Source organism: Nyctereutes procyonoides, unplaced genomic scaffold, assembly GCF_905146905.1.
Source record: "Nyctereutes procyonoides isolate TBG_1078 unplaced genomic scaffold, NYPRO_anot_genome, whole genome shotgun sequence".
NCBI lineage: Eukaryota > Metazoa > Chordata > Mammalia > Carnivora > Canidae > Nyctereutes > Nyctereutes procyonoides.
This window is the reverse complement of record NW_026575044.1, coordinates 40,334,741-40,356,238: the sequence shown is the minus strand read 5'-3', so window position 1 is coordinate 40,356,238 and position 21,498 is coordinate 40,334,741. Positions and strand designations below refer to the sequence as shown.

Here is a 21,498-nt window from a genome sequence, read left to right as displayed (position 1 = left end):
GCAATGTGTGAGATAGGAAATAGTGGTCCCATCTTACGGAGGAATTAGAGGCAGCCCTGAGTTTATGTTGCCAGAATGAGGTGTAGGCAGTGTTCAAACTCAAGTCTTAACAATTCGAAAGCCCAAGCTTTACCAGTGCATCAGTCTAGCTTTAAGAGAAGAGTCCTCCAGCACAGTAGTACAGCAGTGTCTAAGGGATTGTCCAAAGTCCTCTGCACCCCAGGTGACACTCTGTGGAGACCATGTTTCCCACAGATTAGTAACTCCATGAAAGCACCTCCATGTAGCCCTGGCCAGTGGAAGGTGACTGTAGTTCTCAGGGGTCCAGATGGCACTGGGTATTTGGCTCCAGGGGTGCAGGGGCACTTTCTCCTTTCCTCACCACTCAGACCTACTATAATTGGTGGTGGTGGTAATGGTGGTGGGAACTCAGTGGGACAGCTTGCAGGAATGCTCCCAGCAGAGCATGTCCACCAGCTGGTTTGAAAGCAGTTAAACATTTTAACAACCAATGGGACAGTACCATTTTGTTCTAACAATGATGGCTTTGCAAGCCCTGGGACCGCATTGAGGTGGAAACAGCACAGAGCGCCGATGGACACACATGTGGACAGCATCTCCAAACCCAGCTTGAAAAAGAAGTCTGAGTTCAGCCTAGCCTCTGTCCACGGTCCTTCAGCCTGGCTCCTAAAAAAGTCTGAACTTGTTCTGTTCAATTTGGCATTTGCCAGAACCTACTCTGTGCCAGGGATTTAAAGCTGCAAGCCCAAACTTCGTATTCTCTTGCTTCAGGCTGAACTCTTCATGCTGGCTCTTTGAGGCAGGGTGCACCTTGGACCTTTGGACCTTTTCCTGGTCATCAGCATCTGTAGGACATGCACATTTTCATTTTTGTCTACCTGACTTTTATCTTCCACCCACATTCCCTTGTTTTGTTTGCTTTATTATTTTTTTTATCAAAGACAGAGATGTACATAGTTTAAGGAGTCAAATAATATTTATTATGAATGAGATTTATTATGAAAAACAGCAGTTTCCTGCCCGGCCCACTTTCGTTTCATCATTTTCCAGTACCCAGAGGCAACCTCTTAAGAACATTTTTAGCATTTTCTTTTGGCATTTACTTTCTTGCAGTTATCTACTGATGCCTAACAAACCATCCCCAAACCCTGCAGCTTAAAACAACAGTTGTTTATTTATTCAAGATTCTGTGATTCGGGCTGGCCTCTGCTTCCCGAGGTGTTGGCCAGGCCAGCCAGCCTCAGCCCTATGGCTGGGCATCAGTGGGGCTGCTGGAATGGCTTCCTTCCCATCATTGTCTCTCATCCTCCAGAGATCTCTCTTCTGGGGGGCCTCCAGTCTGGCACGGTAGTCAGACTTTTGACATGGTACTGGCTGTGAGGAGGGTGAAAACAGAAGCTGAAAGGCATCTCATGCCTGGTTCCTGAGGTCACCCACTGCCACTTCTGGCAAATTCCATCAGCCAAAGCAAGTCATAGGGTCTTCCCAGAGTCAAGAGAGTGGAAATGGACTTGACTTGCACATGGAGAGATTTGGAAAGAATTGTTGGTAGCCTTTTATGTAGACAGTCTTCCTCAGCTCTTCATCTTTAGTGACATGCTTAAGGTACTTCCTCCTCTTATTCCTATTATTACTACCATTATTTTGAGTTTAGGCATCATATACTGACTTCCCTTTATAGCAGATAAGGATTTAGTTCTTTACCCTTCATTTCCGCCTTCTGTTGCAGATCGTCCCAATATAGTCACATCACAATCTTGATTAAATCTGTTCAGTGTTGGTATGACTATAATGGTATAAATGCTCTTCACAGCTGACTCTTATTTCTTTCTTGCATAACTTCTCTTCCTCTGGAGTTAATAATCCTCTTGCTATTTTGTTTGGTTTGCTTCTCATGCATGTATACATCATCATTCATCCCAGAGTCTCTTCCACTCTCCTAAATCTCTACACATATGTTCACCTGTAGGAGATATTCTCTCATCTCCATCTTTTTGAAGAAATCCTCCGTGGAACCTTCTGACCTCCTCAGGGTTAGGGTTAGATTAGGGTGTATACACGTGTGCATGTATACAGATACACATACACATCTTTATGGGTTCGTTCCTAATTTTAGTGGAATGCATTCTTTAATAATGTCTTGAGGAAAGTGTGCATAAAGGGTTTTGGGGGGATCTGTAGGTCTGAAGAGATCTTTATGTTACCTACTCATTCATTTGAGAGATTTCTGTATAGGAAATAATTTAGCTTTAGAATTTTGAAGGCACTGATCTATTTTCTTTTAGTTTTGCAGTTGAGATGTGAGGTCATTCTTTTTTGTTTTTTCCTTGTAAGTAACATCTCTCTCTCTTTTTTTTCTTTTCCCCTGTCTGGAAGCTGTAGGATTTTCTTTTTGTTCTCAGTGTTCTGAAATTTTGTAGTGGTGTGCCTTGGAGCAGATCTCTTTCCCTTGTGCTGGGAAGTAATGGACCCTTTTGCTCTAGAGACTGCTATCCTTCAGTACTAAAAAACGTTCATTTTTCCTCCAATGGTTCTCTGCCTCTGTTCTTTTACCAGAAACACCTGTTCATTGAACATTGGACCCACTGAATTGATTCTCTGAATATTTTTTGCCTTTACTTTTTTCTATTTATTTTCTTTTTTCTCCCTACTCTGGGAATATTTCAATTCTATTTCCCAACCCTTCTATTAAGTTTTTATTTTTGTGAGCATACATTTCATTTCTGAGAGCTTTTCCTTCTTTTTCTCTATGGTTCTATAATTATATCATCCTGTTCTTATTTTATGGGTGCATTGTCTTATCTCTCTAAGGATATTAGTGATAGATTTAAAAGAAAAATTATCATGTCACATGATACGTATTTCCTCCAAATTTCTTTATCTGGTTTCTTTATTTTCATTTTTGTCTTTTCATATCAGAGGTTGTGTCAGATATCTGGTGTCTTCTTTTCTGTAGGAGCAGGATATTAAAGGTTAATTAGAACCCCTCTGTTTGGGTGGGATTTTGGAACTGTGGCTGTCACTCGAGACTGAACTGGCTGGGCTATTCCACTGGGGACCTCCCAAAATCAGAATCATTGTTTTTCTCTTAACTGGCCAGATTTCCCAGGAAGAGCTGTCCAGGCTTTGGCCTAAAGGGTATAGGCCAGCTGACTGACTGGGGGAGAGGACATTCAGTGGATACACTTTCTGTTTTCCCCTGATTCCACTGCAGTCCCCTCATCTCGGCCATTCCCAGTGTCCCCTAGACAAGAGATCTTTTGGTTTTTTACTTTTCTGAATAGTAAATCTTAGACCTCCTGCCATAGTTGGGAAGGGCCAGTGACCTAGATTGGTGGGGGGACTTGGGAGGTCCAGCTGCTTCCCCCCCACCACATATCACACAAACTATTCAAAGTGTATAAGTCAGTGGGTTTTTTGGTTTTATTTTGGCATATTCACAGGTTTGACAACCATCATTACAGTCAATTTTAGAACATTTTTGTCACCCCCAAAAGAAATCCTATGCCCGTTAGCAGTCACTCCCATTTCCTCACCCCCAAAAAACCTCCAGCCCTATAACCTTTCACCTGCTTTCCAACTCCATGAGTTTGTCTAGCGTAGACATTCAGTTTCATAGAGTCATACAATATGCAGTCTTTCATGACTGGCTTCTGTTACTTAAATGTTCTCAAGATCATCCCTGTTATAGCATGTGTCAGTGCCTCATTCCTTTTTATCATTGAATAATCCCCCATTGTATGGATCTGCGCTAATTTATCCACTCATCATTTTGTGGACATTCAGGTTGTTTCTACATTTCTCTGTTATGACTAATGCTGTGACAAACGTTTGCGTGCAAGTTTTTGCGTGGACCTGTGTTGCTATTTCTCTTGGGTGTGTGCCTAGAGTGGAATGGCTGGATCATATGGTGTCTCTTTGCTTAATATTTTGAAGAACTGCCAGACCATTTTCTAAAGTGGCTGTACCATGTCGCTTTCTCACCACTAGCATATAAGGGTTATGGTTTCTGCACATCCTCACCAAAATTTATTATCTTTTTGGTTATAGTCAGCTGCTTCTTTAATGTATGTTCATTCTGTTCTTCTATTTGAGCCTTACCTTGATTCTCCGTCAGGAGTGACCTGTGCCCCAAATTCCTTAGCCCTTCCAGGATTCTGTGGTGTAAAGCACTGCATCTTAGCTTTTCTGCTGCTAGCCCAGGGTTCGGTTTCTTGGGTCTGGAGGGTCAGTGATCACCATAATGTGGAAGTCAATGGCCTGCCCATATTTGGGTCTTAGTCTGTCTACTCATAAGCTGCAAGACCTGGGGTCAAGTTATGACCTGAGCTTTAGTTTTCTCATCTGTAAAACAGAAATATAATGAATGGAAAGTACCTGACATATAGGAAGTATTAACTAAATATTAGTTCTCTTATCTTCCTCAAACATCTTTTTTCAAAAAGAAAAAGATTTGATCTCTTTCCATCAGGAATTCATCAGCTGGCAGTAGAGATAGACACGTGTATAACTCTAATCAACTTAATTTTCAACAACTACTGAGCATCTATAATATGCCATCAGTGTACTAGTTGCTGAGGATGCAACATGGCAAGTTTCCTGTTTTCTATCTGGTGGCATTAAGAACCAGGAACTAGAATATGGGGCAGACAGAGGCAAGTGCTGTCACGTGGACACAAAGGGAGTGTAGGGGAAGGAGGGGTGAATTCTAACCACAGGGCATCACACACTTGATCCTCAAATTGATTGGAGCGTCTTCCCTTGAACTCATGGTACTCTGAAATAGCGAGGCTCAAAGAATCAATCAGCAACAGAAATCTCTTCATCGTTCTCAATCATGAAACCTCTGGCCAGGGTGGTTCTGTGCCAGATACCAAGGAAGGTAAGAATAAATAAATAAATAGAAATCACATTTCAAAACAGGCAAGCATTGAACACCAATAAAAAATTAATTTATTATTTAAAAAAAACAGGCAAGCAAAAGACAATATAGCCCATAGATATTGAAACAAAAATGCTGAAGTACAGCTGTGGAAGCCTAGAACGTATATGCCTATAGATATAAATCTCAAATTATTTTAAACTTGTTTTATTATTTTGTATGTTAAAGTTGTGTCTCCCCTGCTGGCAAACTGCTGCCATAAGCAGGAATCAAGTTAGGACCTCTGTAGGTAAGAACTTAGAGGCCTTACATCTGAGCCACATTCTTGCTTGTGTAGGGGTGTATGTAGCAGCTGTGTGGCTTAGATGGTATGAGAGACAGGTTTTGGAAAGTGGCAAGTTGCTAGGGTGACTGGATATTCTCTAGGGAGAATATTGTTGAGATTATCGAGTCTACAGGCCCTCAGTTCTATGAAGATGGTCTGGGATGCACTTAGCTTGGGTCTGTGAGGGCATGAGGGAAAGGTTTTGAGAACAGAATACAACACCACATATCATGTCAGGCTTATTTGTCCTCAAACCCATCTGTCTGCCATGGTGGGCCAAACTGTAGTCTTTTGCCCTCTAAAATGTTCTAAATTAGGAGCACCTCTCTTCTTCGGTCCTGGGGCTCGTGTAGCCTATTGTGGGTTGTCCCCACAGAACCATCGGCCCTGGCCTCTTTCTCTTCCTCTGGCTCCATTACCAGCTTGAATGGTCTGTTTGTTGGCTGTGCAGCTGGGAGAACGTGGAAGTGGGGTCTGGGGGCCAGCTGCACAAGTGAATGGTAGGCAAGTGTTACCTGACCAACTTGCCCCTGCTTTCAAGGATAGGAGAAGAGAATTATAAGGTCAACTGGTGAAAACATGGAGTAAAACAAAGTTAAGCAAGTTTTTTTTTCTCTTTCTTTTTTTAAGATATTATTTATTTATTCATGAGACACACACACAGAGGCAGTGACATAGGCAGAGGGAGAAGCAGGCTTCCTGTGGGGAACCTGATGTGGGACTCCATCCCAGGACTCGGGGATCATGCCCTGAGCCAAAGGCAGATGCTCAACCACTGAGCCACCCAAGCACCCGTTTTTTTTTTTCCAAGCACCCGTTTTTTTCTCTTTCTATGAGTCCTTCTCAGATCTCTGAGAGTTCAGAAACCATTTTAAATTGCCAAGAAAGGGGGATCCTTGGGTGGCGCAGCGGTTTGGCGCCTGCCTTTGGCCCAGGGCGCGATCCTGGAGACCCGGGATCGAATCCCACGTCGGGCTCCCGGTGCATGGAGCCTGCTTCTCAACCTCTGCCTGTGTCTCTGCCTCTCTCTCTCTCTCTGTATGACTATCGTAAAAAAAAAAAAAAATTGCCAAGAAAGGGCTATAGTATGCCACGTTTCCCAAATTCTCTTTTGTCCTCCAGAGGAAAAACATTAAGATTCATTTAAGATACTTCTCTGTTGACACCTTCCCTAATCATCCAAGGGAGATGTTACTTATACCCCTCAGGGCTCATAATTTTCTAGTTGTAGAGTTGGAGGAGACAAAAGTTCATATTATTTCAGCAGCCGCTATAAGAATCCTGATCCTTTTGGGATGAGGCTTAAGACAAGAAGCAGGAGATCCTCAAGTCTTACTAGGGTCACCTGGAAGGCCTTTGTTCTCTGATGGATTTGAGTATGTTAATTTAGAGACAGAGCTGAATTGCTTTAATAACAAAAATATGAGACATTTGAAGTTCCCAGGGAAATTTCAGGAAGGAGACAGGAGTCAGTTAGACTAAATGCTGCATGGGAAAAAGATCAGAAAGGAAAAAGAAAACAAACAAACAAACTAATGGTAGGCCTGCTGAAAAGGAGCTTTTGGGGGGGAGAACAGAAATGTCTAAGGGGGAAATTGTAAGCTGTTTGCTATCAGCTTAACACAAACCACTCTTGTTTCCACTGTGGGATCCTTGGTGATGCCTCCTTGGTTCACGGTGTGTGTGTGTGTGTGTGTGTGTGTGTGTGTGTGTGTGTGTGTGAATAGTTCCTTCTGCAGATGTGGGTGGTGGTGGAGGGGCTGGAGCTGGCAGGGAAGCTGGTGTCTGGGTGGCACCGTTACCCCTGTCCATGTTGCATCCACTCCACTAGCCTTTAAATGTGTATTTATTGAATGAATGGATAATAAGTAAGTGCATGGATTTCTAAGCTGAAGCAGCAGATAAGGGTTTCTCATTAACTGAGACTAGACCAAGCTTCTCAGCCCCTAATGTGATAGGATTACTTAGGAAAGCTGGCACAGAGGAGCTTAATATGTGTTTGTGGAACGAACCTGTCACCGAGGGACTGAGAAAGGTACAGTTGTCTGGGTCGTAAGCATGTTGTTCCATGTAGAAATGACCAAAGCCTTAATCTTTGACATAAGAGACTGCTCTAATTGTGAAGGCCTGGCCTCCTACATTCCCTGCAAGATCCCTGCCCTGTTTTTCGAATGAGGAAACAATGGAGAAATACAGAGCTATCACACTTACCCATTCTCTGCTGGAAGTAATTGCTCACTCACTAGTGTACTCCTAGCACTTCATAACGATCTAGTCCTCCAAGGTCTACCTTTGTTATAGATATCATGCCTGTTGAGTTTTTCCATGGTTCAGATATATCCAGGTCCTGCATCCCATTTGGGGTCTGAAAAAGATGATCACGGAGGCTTTATTTTCCTCTCCTTGCCTCCCTTCCTTCTTTGAAAGCCTGTCAACTCTTTGAACGAAGGGACCATGTCTCACTCATTTCTGAAGCCCACTGCCTGGCAATCTCTGGTCCAGAGTGAGTGCCAAACAAGTGCTTTTGTACTGAACTGCACATGGGGAGAGAGCTATGTGCTGATGCGGTAATGGTGACCAGCTCGAGGTTAACTGATTAGGGCTCCCTGGAAAGGCCTAGTCTCGACACCTTTACTTGTCATCAGAAGTTGCACAAGAAATCACCAGCCCCACACCTGGCAGACTGTAAAATAGGTTCTTTATCAATGTGGTAAAGAATCACATCGCATTTATCTTGAGGAGAGGGAGTTGGTGGATTTAGACCTCTTGGTAGAAGGCTTTGCTGACCTATTTCTTTTGTGTCTAGGAGGGCCTATATTTAGGAATTTCCACAACAAGGCTGTCTTTCGAAAATGTATTTACTGGGAAACCATCTATGGGTCCCAGTTATCCAATGGAAAGGGAGTGGGGAAGGATTTTGTTGTCAACTGCAGAAGCCATGCTGGGCTCCTGAGATGCCACATTTAGTGGAATACATGACCCCAAACCTGGCACCTGAGAGAGAGGGATTTAGGCTCAGGTATGTGAAGATAATATAACCCTGTGGACAGCTGGTTATCCAGTTATCATTCAACAGGATTTATTTAGCCCCTGCTTTGTGGCAGGAACCATTCCAGGCACAGGGGATTCTTTCAGGAAACAAAACAGAAAAAGCATGTGCTCAGACAATGCATGATCACACATCACACACACACACACATAAGGATGGTATTGGAGAGTAATATTAAAATACGATGGGGTGACAGGGAATGGCCAGGTTGTGGTCCAGAAAGGCATCTGCAACTGAGCCCTGAATTAGCAGGAGTCTCCTCAAGAATGGGAGGAAGAGCATTCCAGCCAGAGGGAACAGCCAGTGCAGGGACTATGGTCTTTCTCAGGAAGCATGACATGTTCCAGGAGCAGAAGGACCAGTGTGGGCAAAGGGGAGGGTAGAGCAGGTGGAGATCACAGCTGTTGAATCCCTCACTGGCCCTGAGCTTCTGGGCCTCACAGGGTTAACACTGTGTCTTTTCTTCTCCCACAGACGACTTTGCAGAGGAGGAGGAGGTGCAGTCCTTCGGTTACAAGAGGTTTGGTGAGTTCTAGAAAAGCTCTTTTCCTTCTCTCTGCTTGATTGAGATGTGATAACAGGCCATTGCTGGACCTTCAGCACACACGGATATGTGTGGTTCTGAGGCCCAGTTATGGTTGGAAATTGAGTTTCTGTGTAACAGGTGATGATTTCTTAAAACACTAAGGGTAATGGAACAGGAGCTGTGCCCGGGCACGAGAAGTAGTGGGATGCTCATTGGGTTCACTGGATGCAAACAGAATGGTTTAATAGGCAAGGCAAATCTGTGACAAGACAGGAGCAAAAATACACAAGACTTCTCTTTTTGATATTTGGAAAACACCTTTGCCCATTTATCTCAAGCCTCTTGTTCATAACTTAATGGATAAATGAGAGGAAGACTTTCTCTAGGAACCCAGCTAGACACAGGTGCCCTGTGGTAGGCTAGATAGTGGCCCACAGAGAGATTCATGTCCTAATCACTGGAACTTGAATGTTACCTTATATGGCAAAAGGTGCTTTGCAGATGTGATTAAATTGAAGATCTTGAGATGAGGAGAGTATCCTGGGTTATCTGGGTGGACTCTAAGCCCTGTCAGCATGTTTTCATGGGAGGCAGAGAGAGGGTTATTTGACAACTGAGAGGAGAAGGTGGTGTGCTGGTTGAAGCCGACTGGAATGATGTGCTCTGAAGATGGAGGAAGGGGCCGCAAGCCAAGGAATACAGGTGGTCACTAGAAGCTGAAAAAGCCAAGGAAGTGGATTTTCTGGTCAGAGCCTCCAGAGTGAGCACAGCCCTGCCAACATCTTGATTTCAGCCAACTGGAGTTGATTTCAGACTTCTGGCCCCTCAAAATGTGAGAGAACAGATTTGTGTTGTTTTCAGCCACCACGTTTGTGGAAATCTGTTGCAGCAGCCATAGGGAACTAAAACACAGTTTTCTGTCTCCTAGGCTCTGCACACAGTGCTTGTCGCTCTTTGATTATGCTTCTCATGCCCTGCAGTTCGGTTTTGAACTGACAGTGAACACTGCAAAGTTCCAAAGATAGTTCAAGGGAACTGGGGTTTTCTGTCCAGCTTGTTTCTGTGTCTTGGCAAGTGGAAATGAAGGATAAAGAAGAAAGAATGAGTGAATGCATGTGTGTGTGTGTGTGTGTGAGAGAGTGAGAGAGAGAGAGAGAGAGAGAGAGAGAGAGAGAGAGAGAGAATAAAAGAGAATGAATCTACTTCCTGTTACTTAAAAACAAAACAAAACAAAACAAAACACAACTCCTGGCTGGACTTTGATTAAAGTTAACAGTCCCCAGCTGCTCTGGTTCCCTCGTTGCTTTAACATTTTTCCTTCTGGGTATACACTTCTACATTTCTTTCTGTGAAAAAATAGGGGTTTACAAGGGGAATGCAGTGGCACCAAGCCGATAGATAGCTCCTCCATTCATATGCTGGCTACCTTCTCAGTACCTTCTCTCCCCCTCCACACTACTGTTCTTTATCTGCACATTACGTGTTTTGGAATTGGTGCCCTGTGTTGTTCTGCTTTGCTGTGGTGGGCTCACTGAAGGTGGTAGTAAGAGTGAACCCAGGAATTATAAAGGAAAAGAAAACAAAAATGAAAAGGTAGAAATAAGGGATCCCTGGGTGGCGCAGCGGTTTGGCGCCTGCCTTTGGCCCAGGGCGCGATCCTGGAGACCCGGGATCGAGTCCCACGTCGGGCTCCCAGTGCATGGAGCCTGCTTCTCCATCTGCCTATGTCTCTGCCTCTCTCTCTCTCTCTCTGTGACTCTCATAAATAAATAAAAATTAAAAATTAAAAAATTAAAAAAAAGGTAGAAATAAGAGGAAGATCAAACTTGTAAAAATAAGGCAAAAATCAATGTTGACATGCCTTTCTATTTTGGAAATCAGCGGATTTCAAACATTTGTTTTTTAAAAGATTTTATTTATTTGAGACAGAGAGAATGAGTTGGATGAGGGCAAAGGGAGAAGCAGTCTTCACACTGAGCAGGGAGCTCTACATGGGGCTGGATCCTAGGACCCCAGGATCATGACCTGAGCAGAAGGCAGATGCTTAACCTACTGAGCCACTCAGGCACCCCTCAAATATTTACTTGGACATTAGTAGAAATAAGAAGAACCATGAGGAAAGATTTCTTTAAAAAGAGTGACCTTGAGAAAAATTTTATTTAAAATTTCATGACCGGGATCCCTGGGTGGCGCAGCGGTTTAGCGCCTGCCTTTGGCCCAGGGCGCGATCCTGGAGACCCGGGATCGAATCCCACGTCAGGCTCCCAGTGCATGGAGCCTGCTTCTCCCTCTGCCTGTGTCTCTGCCTCTCTCTCTCTCTCTCTCTCTCTCTCTCTGTCTGTGTGTGACTATCATAAATAAAAAAAAATTAAAATTTCATGACCATGTAACTAGCTAGATGGGTGGGGATTTGGTGAAAAATACACAAAAATAATAAGTTGCTGAAAGATTTAATTTGTGATGGCTAAATTGTGTATGGAAATCACAAACCAATGACTTAGAGGACACATGATAACAGCTTACTAATACTGCAGAGGGGCAGGGTGAGAGTGAGAGCAAGTGGTGAGTAGACAGTGGGGATGAAATTAACATGGAACATCTTGGAAAAGGCTATGAAAAAAGAGGCGTCCCAGTGTTGAGAATTCTTGGATTCGGCTTTTAGGCAAAGTGATGGATGTCTAGCATAGGAGTAGAGTAGAATTTTGGAGATTCAAGAACCTTTGAGGTGATTTAAATAAGCCTTTAATTTTATAGTTAGGTAAGGCGAGGCCCAGATAAAGGCCTTGTTCAACCAAGTTAGGTGGAGCTGTGGTTGGATGCTGGGTCCTTTATCCCTTAGGCAAACCTAATCTTGAGGAAGGTGCCCACAATGAGGTTGAGGTGATTTCTCAACTTCTGAATCCTAGAAGAGTCTAGAACTCTAGAGTGCAGTTCTAACACCCTAAACTGGGCTGCCCCCCCCCCCCCCCCGTGGAGCCTCATCATTTTTGCAGGCCCTAGGAATCTGGATCTAATATTATTGAAGGTAAATGAGTTTTCAGTTCCTAAGAAGGAGCCAAAGCTAGTCACTGAATGCAGCAGAACCCAAGAACCCATTCCTTCAGGTATGGTTAAACCTTAACCATTAAAGGAAGACAAAGTCAGTGTATGGTGGTGTGAGTGAGAGGCATCCAGCCTGGTAGGACTTGCCCCTACTTACTCTACTGAGTTGAAAACAGTCACTTAGCTCCATGGGCCTCAGATGCTGCATTTACCTAGTAAGCAGAGTGACACCCGCCAAGGGGGATAAGTCTACCTCACAGGCCTGTGGTTGAGACTAAGAGAGATACCAGGTAGACAAGTGGTTTGAAAGTGCAACACTCTAGAAGCAAACGTGCTATCATCCTGCTCCCGAGATTAGAGGCTGTTATCACTCTTCAGACATTTTGGTATGGCCCCTGCCAAATATCAAAGTGTGACAGTCTGAAACCTCATTCCTGAAGAGATGTCAGGGTGTGATTTACTTCTCAACGTGGTAATATTGTCGGCTTTTATTTTTGCAGAAGTAGACTGGGTAACATAAAGGGTTTAGTTTTTGTCTAATTTTAGGTATATCTTGTTTATGATTTGCATAACTGAATTTAGACTACAGATGGACCAGAGGTTCATTATTCACAAGGCAAAGGGGTCACTCACTGTTTTAGCAAATTGTTACCTGGTGGTTTGTTTCCAAAGATATTTGTAGGTACTTATTCAGAAGCATATGCTACATGAAGTTAGCCCCTTTCCCAAAATTCTGTGCAGGTGTCTAGGGGAGAGACAGACTTAAACCTGATGGGTTTGCCATTTATTTGCTTCTCTGACAGAAGCTTCCATGAGGGGAAACTTTGAAAGGTTAATGAAGTAAGTATATTCAAACTTTGATCAGGCTCTCAGGGCTAGCATTTCTTGGTCTTAGTATAGAGAGCTAATTAATTTGGGATGTAACCATAGTTACAGTTTGGCAACATTCATTCCCTGGAACAGGAGGCACCTGTATATTGATTTTTACTTTCTATAGATAGAATACCATATACACTACAGTGATATTTTTCTACATATTTCTCAGTAATTGTTTTCTTTAAAAATATCACATATGGCTCTAGCATCCTTTATTATTATAGTGAGCAGAAAAGGAAGGCGAATTAATTCCTATTATAAGGGATAAATATAAATTTATGTATTTTGGAATTTGTGGTAAATGGATCCAAGAATGTCTTCTGAAACTTTCCGATTAGTCATATGATTAACATAAATGTATTCAAGTTATGTTTTCTTAAATTTTTCTTCATTAAAATGATATAGAGTAGAGGGAATGAAGAATGTCATTTCAGTTCCAAGGGATAAGTGCATCAGAATTCCATAGGAGAAGGGGGGAAGTGTGGGAAGAGAGGTGAGTTCCAGAACTTGTGTAGAAATGATCATAGCAAATCCACCTCACATTTGTGTGTCATATTTATCTTCCCAAAGGATTTACAAACATATTTTTCCTTCACAACAACTCTATGAGGACAGCAGGCCAGGTGTTATCTTTCCTGTTTGATGGCTGCTTTTTTGTCTTTCTTGTAGGTGGGGGCAGTGGTTATGTGTATGGACATGGGAACCAGGTGTATGGATTTATATCTGAGTTCCCAAACTCACCAACTGTGTGACCTCAGGTGAATTTTGCAAAGCCTACTTCCTCACTTGTAAAGTTTGGGTCTTAATAGGCTAGCTCCATGAAGTTGTTGTGGAATTAAATGTGATGCTGGGTTAGCACAGTGCCTTGCACACTGTGAGCATCCCATAAGTGTTGACCATTATTCTAATATTGGGATCCTTCTTGGACCTTCTGGTCCTGCTGCTTGAACATAGAGCCTAGGAGTTAGTAGGCCCCTAGAACCTTCTAATTTCCAGCAGCCTCATGAATTCTTGTTCTATCCTACCTCTTGTTTTATTGCAAAAAACTATGAAAGGCTAGAAGACCTGGGGACAGCAGCTCTGTGCCCCAGCACCCAGGTAGATGGTGTGGGCATCTCATGGTGAACACCATGCCAGATGTCTTGAGCCCTCCCTCAAGAGCCTGCTTTGCCTTCTTTCTGTGCTGGGGCAGAAGGGCACCTAGACCAACTTTGTTTCCTTGGTTGCACTGGGTCGTCTTGAGTTCTCTTTGGAATCTGATCTGGTGTAATAATAGGATGTCCAAAGCTGGAATGGTGGAGGAGCAAGAGATACATGGGTCCATTTGTGAAAACCATGGGTAGACTTAAGGGTTGCAAGTGACCAACGGGGAGCAGCTGGAAGCATTTGTTATTTGTATTTGACAAAACTGACAAAATTGCTTCCTTGGGGCTCAACTATGGGAGTTATTAATAGCTATGAGAGACAAAGATCTGAAAAATGGCAAATTGTGAAACAATAATGAAGAGTTAAAGGAAACATTTTCTGTGGGGCAAAATTCAAGTCTTTTGTAAAAACTAAGTGGGAAAATTCTGAGAAGATCACTGAAAAATTATGTAAGGGTTACAGTTCCAAAAGGGGTATTAGATGCCTTTTTCCTAAGTATGTTCACCAAAGTGTACGTACCCTTGAATAGTTTTGTTCACCTTGAATGATAATTTCACATGAGCAGGAGTATCTGAATAGTGCTGGATATATGCAAGCAGCCTGAGAAATTGATACAGAGTCCAGCCCTGCTCCAGAACAGCCCCTGTCCTACTCCTTACCTTCACCATCCTCTGAACCCATACCCTACAGACATTAGACATAAAACCTCAGTGACTCCAGTTAAATCAGTGAGCCACTTCTTGTCAAGAGTTTTAGAGGAACTAAATGTCTAAAAGTGTGAAAGGCCACGTAGACTTCTGAAAAAGCATGATGCATATATGCTCAAACAGCCAGAAAGAAGAGTTATGTCTGAGGTACATGGTGAGTTTCTGATTTCAGTGCAGAGGATTGAAAGAGTTTGCCGAGAGAATACCAAACTGTCTTTGGGGAATGCCGCAGAATAGTCACTTGGATGCCCCCACTTCTCATTGTTTGGGCACAGGGACCAGACTGCCTGTTTCTCCTCTCGCAGGACTCTTCTAGAAGCCTGGCTTCATGTTAGGGTTTGGAGAAGGCCCTGCTTTGAAGTAATCCACCTCCAACAGCAAAGAAGGGATCCCCACATCCCTCCCACCAGGGCCTTTCATGACTGACACCAGCAGAGCTCATCCCTTTCCCTGATAAGAATGCCAGGAATTTCCGTCATTTCCTGTGGGGAAGGATTGAGTAAATTCAGCATGGGACTGGCCTTTCAGTAGCACCTTTTCCAAGCATCCTTGAACAGAAATGGTATTAGATCAGGCAAAGGACTGACCCTGTTCAGAGAAACTAGTTAGGGCAGGAAACAAGAGTCTGAGGATCCCTATGGGATTCTTGGAAATATTCAAGCCATTTGCATCACTTACTGACAGGGTTTTATGTGGCTTTGTAAATCCTAATGAAGTTGATATTTCTGATTTTATAAGAATTTGGTGTCATATGGCTTGTGGAGAAGTAGACACAGAAGAGATTCTCAGTCAGAATCACCTTGAAGGGGGTTTGTAGACTAGCTTCCACGGCCCCCCTACCCTCTGCTTCCAGTCACATACATGATGTTCCTGAGACCTGAGGAAAGGAGTTTGGTGGCTGTCACTTTTCTTTTAAATAATCTAAGCGGATTTCCTCATTTTTACCATTAATGTTCACAACCTCTCTTGCCAACAGTGTGTGTCCAGGTTTTCACTTCTGCTACCATCGAGAACTCACTTGGTAGGCCAGGGCCTCCCTGCCTAGTCTTTCTTGCTCGTCAGTGGAAATAAAAAAACTGTTCCTCATGGTGTTCTCATGTGATTATGATTTTTTAAAAACTATTTTCTTGTAAAAGAAGCCATTGAGAATTGTTTTTCGGGTAACTACAATGTGCTGGGCAGTTTTCCACTCATTATTTCATTTAAGTCTCTCAGGAGTGCCTTGAAGGGAATTACCTGCAGTCTGCAAGTGAGGAGGATAGAAACCCACAAAGCTAAGTGGCATGGCCAACATTGGAATCCAACCTGATGCCAGTCCCCAATGACCTTTCCACTCCATTCACAGCTGAGAAGCACACAGAGACACCCATTCTTGGTGCATCTCAAGATTTTGGTGGGAAAACAAATGATCATAGGTGTATGTGGATTCAGCCAGCAGCTGTTTATATGCGGACTTATGTTTCCTGATTCATAGTGTGTATAGGTTGAAGATTCAAACCTTGTATTTTTCAACCATTTAAAGTAGAATTCCTCCCCACCCTTCCCTGGTTTGTATTCACTTATGAATCCTGGTAAGAGTGTGGGGAGGGAGAATAATTTGTTTTTCCTACAATTGGGTTGAAGCTGAATGTGGTTTGTTTTTATTTTTAGAAAAACTAAGGGGGAAAAAATCTACTCAGCCATTTTTCTGCTCAGACAGCATGAAGGCATTAGGTTGCTTCCAGTGCTTGGTTGGTCGGGGTAGGGTGGGAAAGAGTGATTTCTTTTGGTAGCAACTTCAAGTAACTGAAAACAGACGAACTCTGAAACTTTCCTTGAAAGACTCAAGTTGTTCCTTTGGAGGCCCCTTGGGAAAAGGAACAACGTCTGAGAGTCATGAGTTTTGAGGGAAGACATGGTCCTCAGCAAAGTTGTGAACTAGAGGGGCTCCTCTCTTCCCTCGTGTTCCTTGCTGGTGCCCTTACTCCTCAGGATGCTGGCGGGCTTTAGATTCTGACAGTCTGGGTCACATGCTGACTTTGCCTCTCAAAAGCAAATCATTCAAATTTTCCAAGCATCACTTTGTTGATCTGTGAAATGAGAATAGCAAGAAAACCTTCCTTGCTGGGCATATGAATTATGAAATCATGAGTAATATAGGGGGGGGGCAGGTATATGGCAGGTCTGCCCTGAACTGTTGCTGCCATTAAATGGTTGACAACTCTAAGCCCTCCCCCCTTCCTTTCACCTCCCCCACTTCCTCCCTCCCCCTGGCACCATCATCCCTGTGTTCATAAAGCCCCTTTATGAGGCTTGATAGGCCTCATGCTCTCTGATCCTTCCCTTCCTCCGTCCTCCCCGCATCAAAACCTCCCGGCCCTGACTCCTCTGCACCAGTGCCATACTTTGTTCAGGGAGTAACAAAGGAGTTGATTTTCTTGCAGGTGTTTTATAAAATAATTAAAGACTTGGTGGCCACCAGCAAAGAATGTAGTTTAAGGAAAGTAACACACACTGGGGGCTAAGAGCAGCTTTCACAGAGAGGTGCCATAGCATCCTCCTGGCTGAGAGAATGGACTCTGGGTTTAATTTCCAGCTTTACCACTTAGTGGAGAGACAGCCTTGGACAGGTTGACCTCTCAGCACCTCACTGTTCTCATCAAAAGATAGGGGTAACTGAGTATCTTCCTGAAGGAAGTCTGAATGAATTAACACTTAGAGCAGTGCCTCGCAGGTGAAGGGGAACTACATTAAAAGTATGTACTGTGAAACGTGACAGGAATGGTCACAAGGTGGCTGTAGCAGTTCCAGGTGGGTGAAGGAGTCTTTTGTCTTTTTGGAAGCAAGGAAACTATGCCAGGCCTTTAGTAGACCCTGTCACATGTAATTGGCCAACACTGAGTCACAGTCTCTTCCTAAATCAGCTAAGGGCAAAAGGAATGGACTGGCTCTGCTTGGCTTGGGCTACCCCTTTGGGGTAGAATGTATAGTGAGGACCACTATTATCATGTGTAACTTAATATTCATAATATCTAACATCATATTGTAACTATATGATTACTTTTATACTTTAATGTTAATTTAGACAATTATTATTATTAAATAACAACATGATTTTGTTATAATCTGATCCATTATTCCTTTGTTCCACTTACAGAATTATCATATTTTATATAACACATTAAAAAATTCAGTTTATTCACAAAGTAATTACAAGTTTACTTTTAAGTGATTTATAATTATGTTATAAATGGATCTACAAGGTGCTGAACTTTCAGGAATACAACTCTCATATTGTATTCTTAGGGAATACAACTCTTGCCACAGGAAACATTGTGAAATTGGTCTCCTGTTCTGAGTCATAACTATAAACACTTTATGCTTCTTCCGATGTTTTTCATTTTTATCCTTTTTATAAGTTTTTGAAAGCTGACATTTGGCCCTGATTGAAACAAGCTTCTTTTTTCATATGCTAGGATAGTTTTTTTTATTGGTATAAATATTTCCATACATAGATCAATTTCTTTCACACACTGAAAAGATGAAGGACTAGAGAGTTGTCAGGAAAACAGGAGATTGGAACTAGAAGTCTGCAAAAGTTCTGGCAGAAATTTAGACTACATTCTTATTCCAAATGCCTAAAGATGCCTCTATTCTCTGATATTTGAAATAACCTTTCTGTCACGTTCTTCTTGTTCTGTGAAGCAGGAAAATGCAGAAGTAAAATTATTGTTGACATTTTAGATTGAGTCTTCAATCTAAGCTCAGGCATTCACAGCAGCATAAGTGAGAGAGAAGCATATTCTTCCCCTTTGGGTTCTATTTTATTTTGTACTTGTAAGAGGAAATCCTTATGAGAGCTCATATTTAGTACATTACTGGGACCATTGATGAAGAATATGAAGATGTAGTGATTACTCTACCTCATATTTTATCTAGAATGTTACCATTGAATTGTTTTTGAAATAATGGAGGGGAGTTGGGAGTACTTCTCATTCTGACGAACATTCACTGACTGCCCTCCATGTGCTGTGAATTGCAGTACAGAGATGAATAAAAACAAGGTCCTTTTCCTGACTATTAATCATCATCAACATTTATAATTCATTTTTTCAATTTCCCAGAAAATAAGAGGTATAATAATCTTTATGAAAACCAAAAATGCTTTAAAAATCTGCGTACTTGTAAAGTCTAGTTCATAAGCCTCATCAAAGGGTCCCCCAAAAGACTCATAGAGTAAAGGTAGACAAGAGAGCTGCCATTTTGTGGTAGAAGTGATATGAACTGGATGTCAGAGATTCGTGAATAAATTCTGCAAGTCTCTGAGAGTGGAAAACGAGTAAAACAGTTGGGAAACCAGGATGGGGGTGGAGTGGGGTGGGTTTGTCCCTTTGCCCTATGAAAAGGCAAGTGAAACATAAAACATTAATGAGAGTTTGGGAAAGAGATTCAGGCAAGAAAGATAGGCCTTACACAGTGTTCTTTTCTTAGAAAATATATGCACTTTGTGAGATTTGCTGAGAAGTTAAAGCAAGCAAGATTCATGGGAAGATGTCATTCTTAGTCAATGCAATATGAAAATGATGTGACATTTATTAACTATCCATTATGTGTTGGGCATCATGCACAGTAAAGAAGGGAGACTTAGGCTTTGCCTTTGGGAATTTCAAATTTAATGAGAAGCAGACAAGAGTTTTCCAACGTTGTTACATTTGCATAAAAGAAAAATATCAGCCAACCCTACAAATTGTTCCCCACCCACCAGCAGAATTTCAAAAGGCACAATAGAGGGCACCACATGCCAGATGGAATGTGAGCCGCCTCTTCTTTCTGTCTCCAGTGTTGTTCTAAGTTCAGTATTGGCAAAACTTCAGTGGTTTCCGGATAAGGTTGGGACTCTCCTATATACTCACCCTTCCCGTCTGTGCAAGTTAAGAGGGCATATACAGAATCCCTTTCCTTTGCCCCACAGCAAAGGTTCAGGATGAGGTGTAAGAATCTGTTTGATATAAGCCCATGAAAGAAGGTTGGAAGGTAATTTCCGTCTCCATATGGTATACACACCGCCGATCACAGCTGTTTCTAAACTGCTGCCATGTGAATCCACTCTGCTTACTAACAGCAGCTATATGCTTGTTTAAAATGCAATGCTGATAGTGTGTAACAATAATTTGATTTGGAAGCCTTCACTATTTGTTGCACTTTTGATAGACCAAAATGGACCTCCTATAAACAGTGAAGACTGTGAATAAGGATTTCAGGGAGCCCAAGTGATCTTAAACTCATAAACTTACACCATCTAAGCCTTTTGTTTGTTTTTTATGGAAAGAGGGGTAACAAAACTACCTATGTTACAGGGGCATTAGGAGGATTATTTCATGTAAGTGAAGTACTTAGCAAAATGCCTGACATTTAGAAGGTATTCTGCAAATGCTCATTGCTGAGAAAAAAAATAGAAAATTAGACTTTTTTGAAAATTACTGAATTCAGTACTTCATTTGAGCTCTCAGTCTCTACCACCCTTACTCCCTCCTGTCTACACACACACAGACACACACACCCTCCATGTGTGTATGCGTGTGTGTGTGTGTGTGTGTGTGCATGACTGGGTACTTGAAGAGTTCTGAATTGGAGGAATGGAGATCAGAACTGTAGTCTTTTTTTTTTCTTACATATTAACTATGTGAATTTTGCAAAATGATGTAAACTCTTTGGGCCTCAAATAAGCTCTTCTGCAAAATGAAGAGGTTAGAGTAGATGATTTTGAAGACATTTTAGGCCATGCAGTGTTACGGGTTTGTATCTGTAATGTCATCCAAAGCTTTGTTCTGCCCCTACAGTTGATTTTAAGTACATGATACTACTTTTACTTTTACTTACTTCAACAATTCAGAATAAATATTTTGGTACCTCCACTTTAGATATATTTTCCCAGTTCCCTGATACAAAAGTTAGTTGGCAAAACTGGCAGATGGAAAACTCTCTTCTTATTCATTTTGTTGAAAATATTAGTGCTCTCATGATTATTGGTTTTCCATTTGGTTATATGTTCCTTTCGTGTAACTTTGGAGCTATTGAAGCATTTTCTAGGCTTATGTATTTTGGACTCATTCTGGATTTGAACTTATTCTAGATTTCTACACTCAATCATGGAAGATTCTGGTCCCTCCAGCTTCATAAAATCAGTGGGTAATTATTCAAATACATATGTCTGCAAATTTAATAAAAAGCATAATATTTCCATTAATAATCGCAAGAAAATTTACAGTTTCTCTCAATTCAGTGATATGTTTATGTTTATTATATTATGAAATTTTTCTTCTCATGTTAATGAAAGACACATTGCATGAAAACATAAATCTAATCATCAACAAAGGAAAAAATCACTTTAGCCATGTTTTATTGAGAAGATGGCCTACTGGGAGCTATGACTTTCTTACCTTCTCAAGTTAATGAACAAGTATTAGAATCCACCAAAAAAAAGTTCCAGGTCTTTTGTGCTTTGGGGGCTTTTTTCCTTCCTCTGAGATTGTGGTTGTGTAAAGTAGGAATACTTATATTTTCAAAGCTTGTGAGCTGGTCCTTTTTCCCAGGTGGGATATTATTAAATTAATTCCTTCCCTCTCTGCCTCTGTAAATAGTTAATTTTTACTTTCAAAATTGGGAATAAGTCAGCATTTAGAATGAAGTAAAGAAGAAAAAAAAGAATATTCACTTTTATTTCCATTTTAATTGCAAACACCTAGAAAAGGTGGATTTTGATAAACTGAAAGTCTTTGTTGTTTTTTCCCTTTGCCGAGCACTTGGGTGGATTTTGGTACACCCACAGTTGGAGATAGCTGAAGAAGTTCCAGGGTGCTAGAAGGAAGGGCTAGGAGGGGAAAGACCCAGGTCTGGGGAGAACTGGAGGTAGCAGGGTGTGCTGCAGGTTTTGACATGGGGTTA

General features: G+C 42.0%; 1 protein-coding gene across 1 annotated transcript in view; it reads left to right on the top strand.

Moving 5' to 3' along the window:
- COLEC12 (collectin subfamily member 12) overlaps positions 1 to 21,498 on the top strand; it is a 181,560-nt gene that overhangs the window by 10,053 nt on the left and 150,009 nt on the right. The window contains exon 2 of the mRNA XM_055324621.1: positions 8,752 to 8,802. Within this exon, the coding sequence (XP_055180596.1) occupies positions 8,752 to 8,802 (51 nt within the window). The remainder of the gene's footprint in view (positions 1 to 8,751; positions 8,803 to 21,498) is intronic.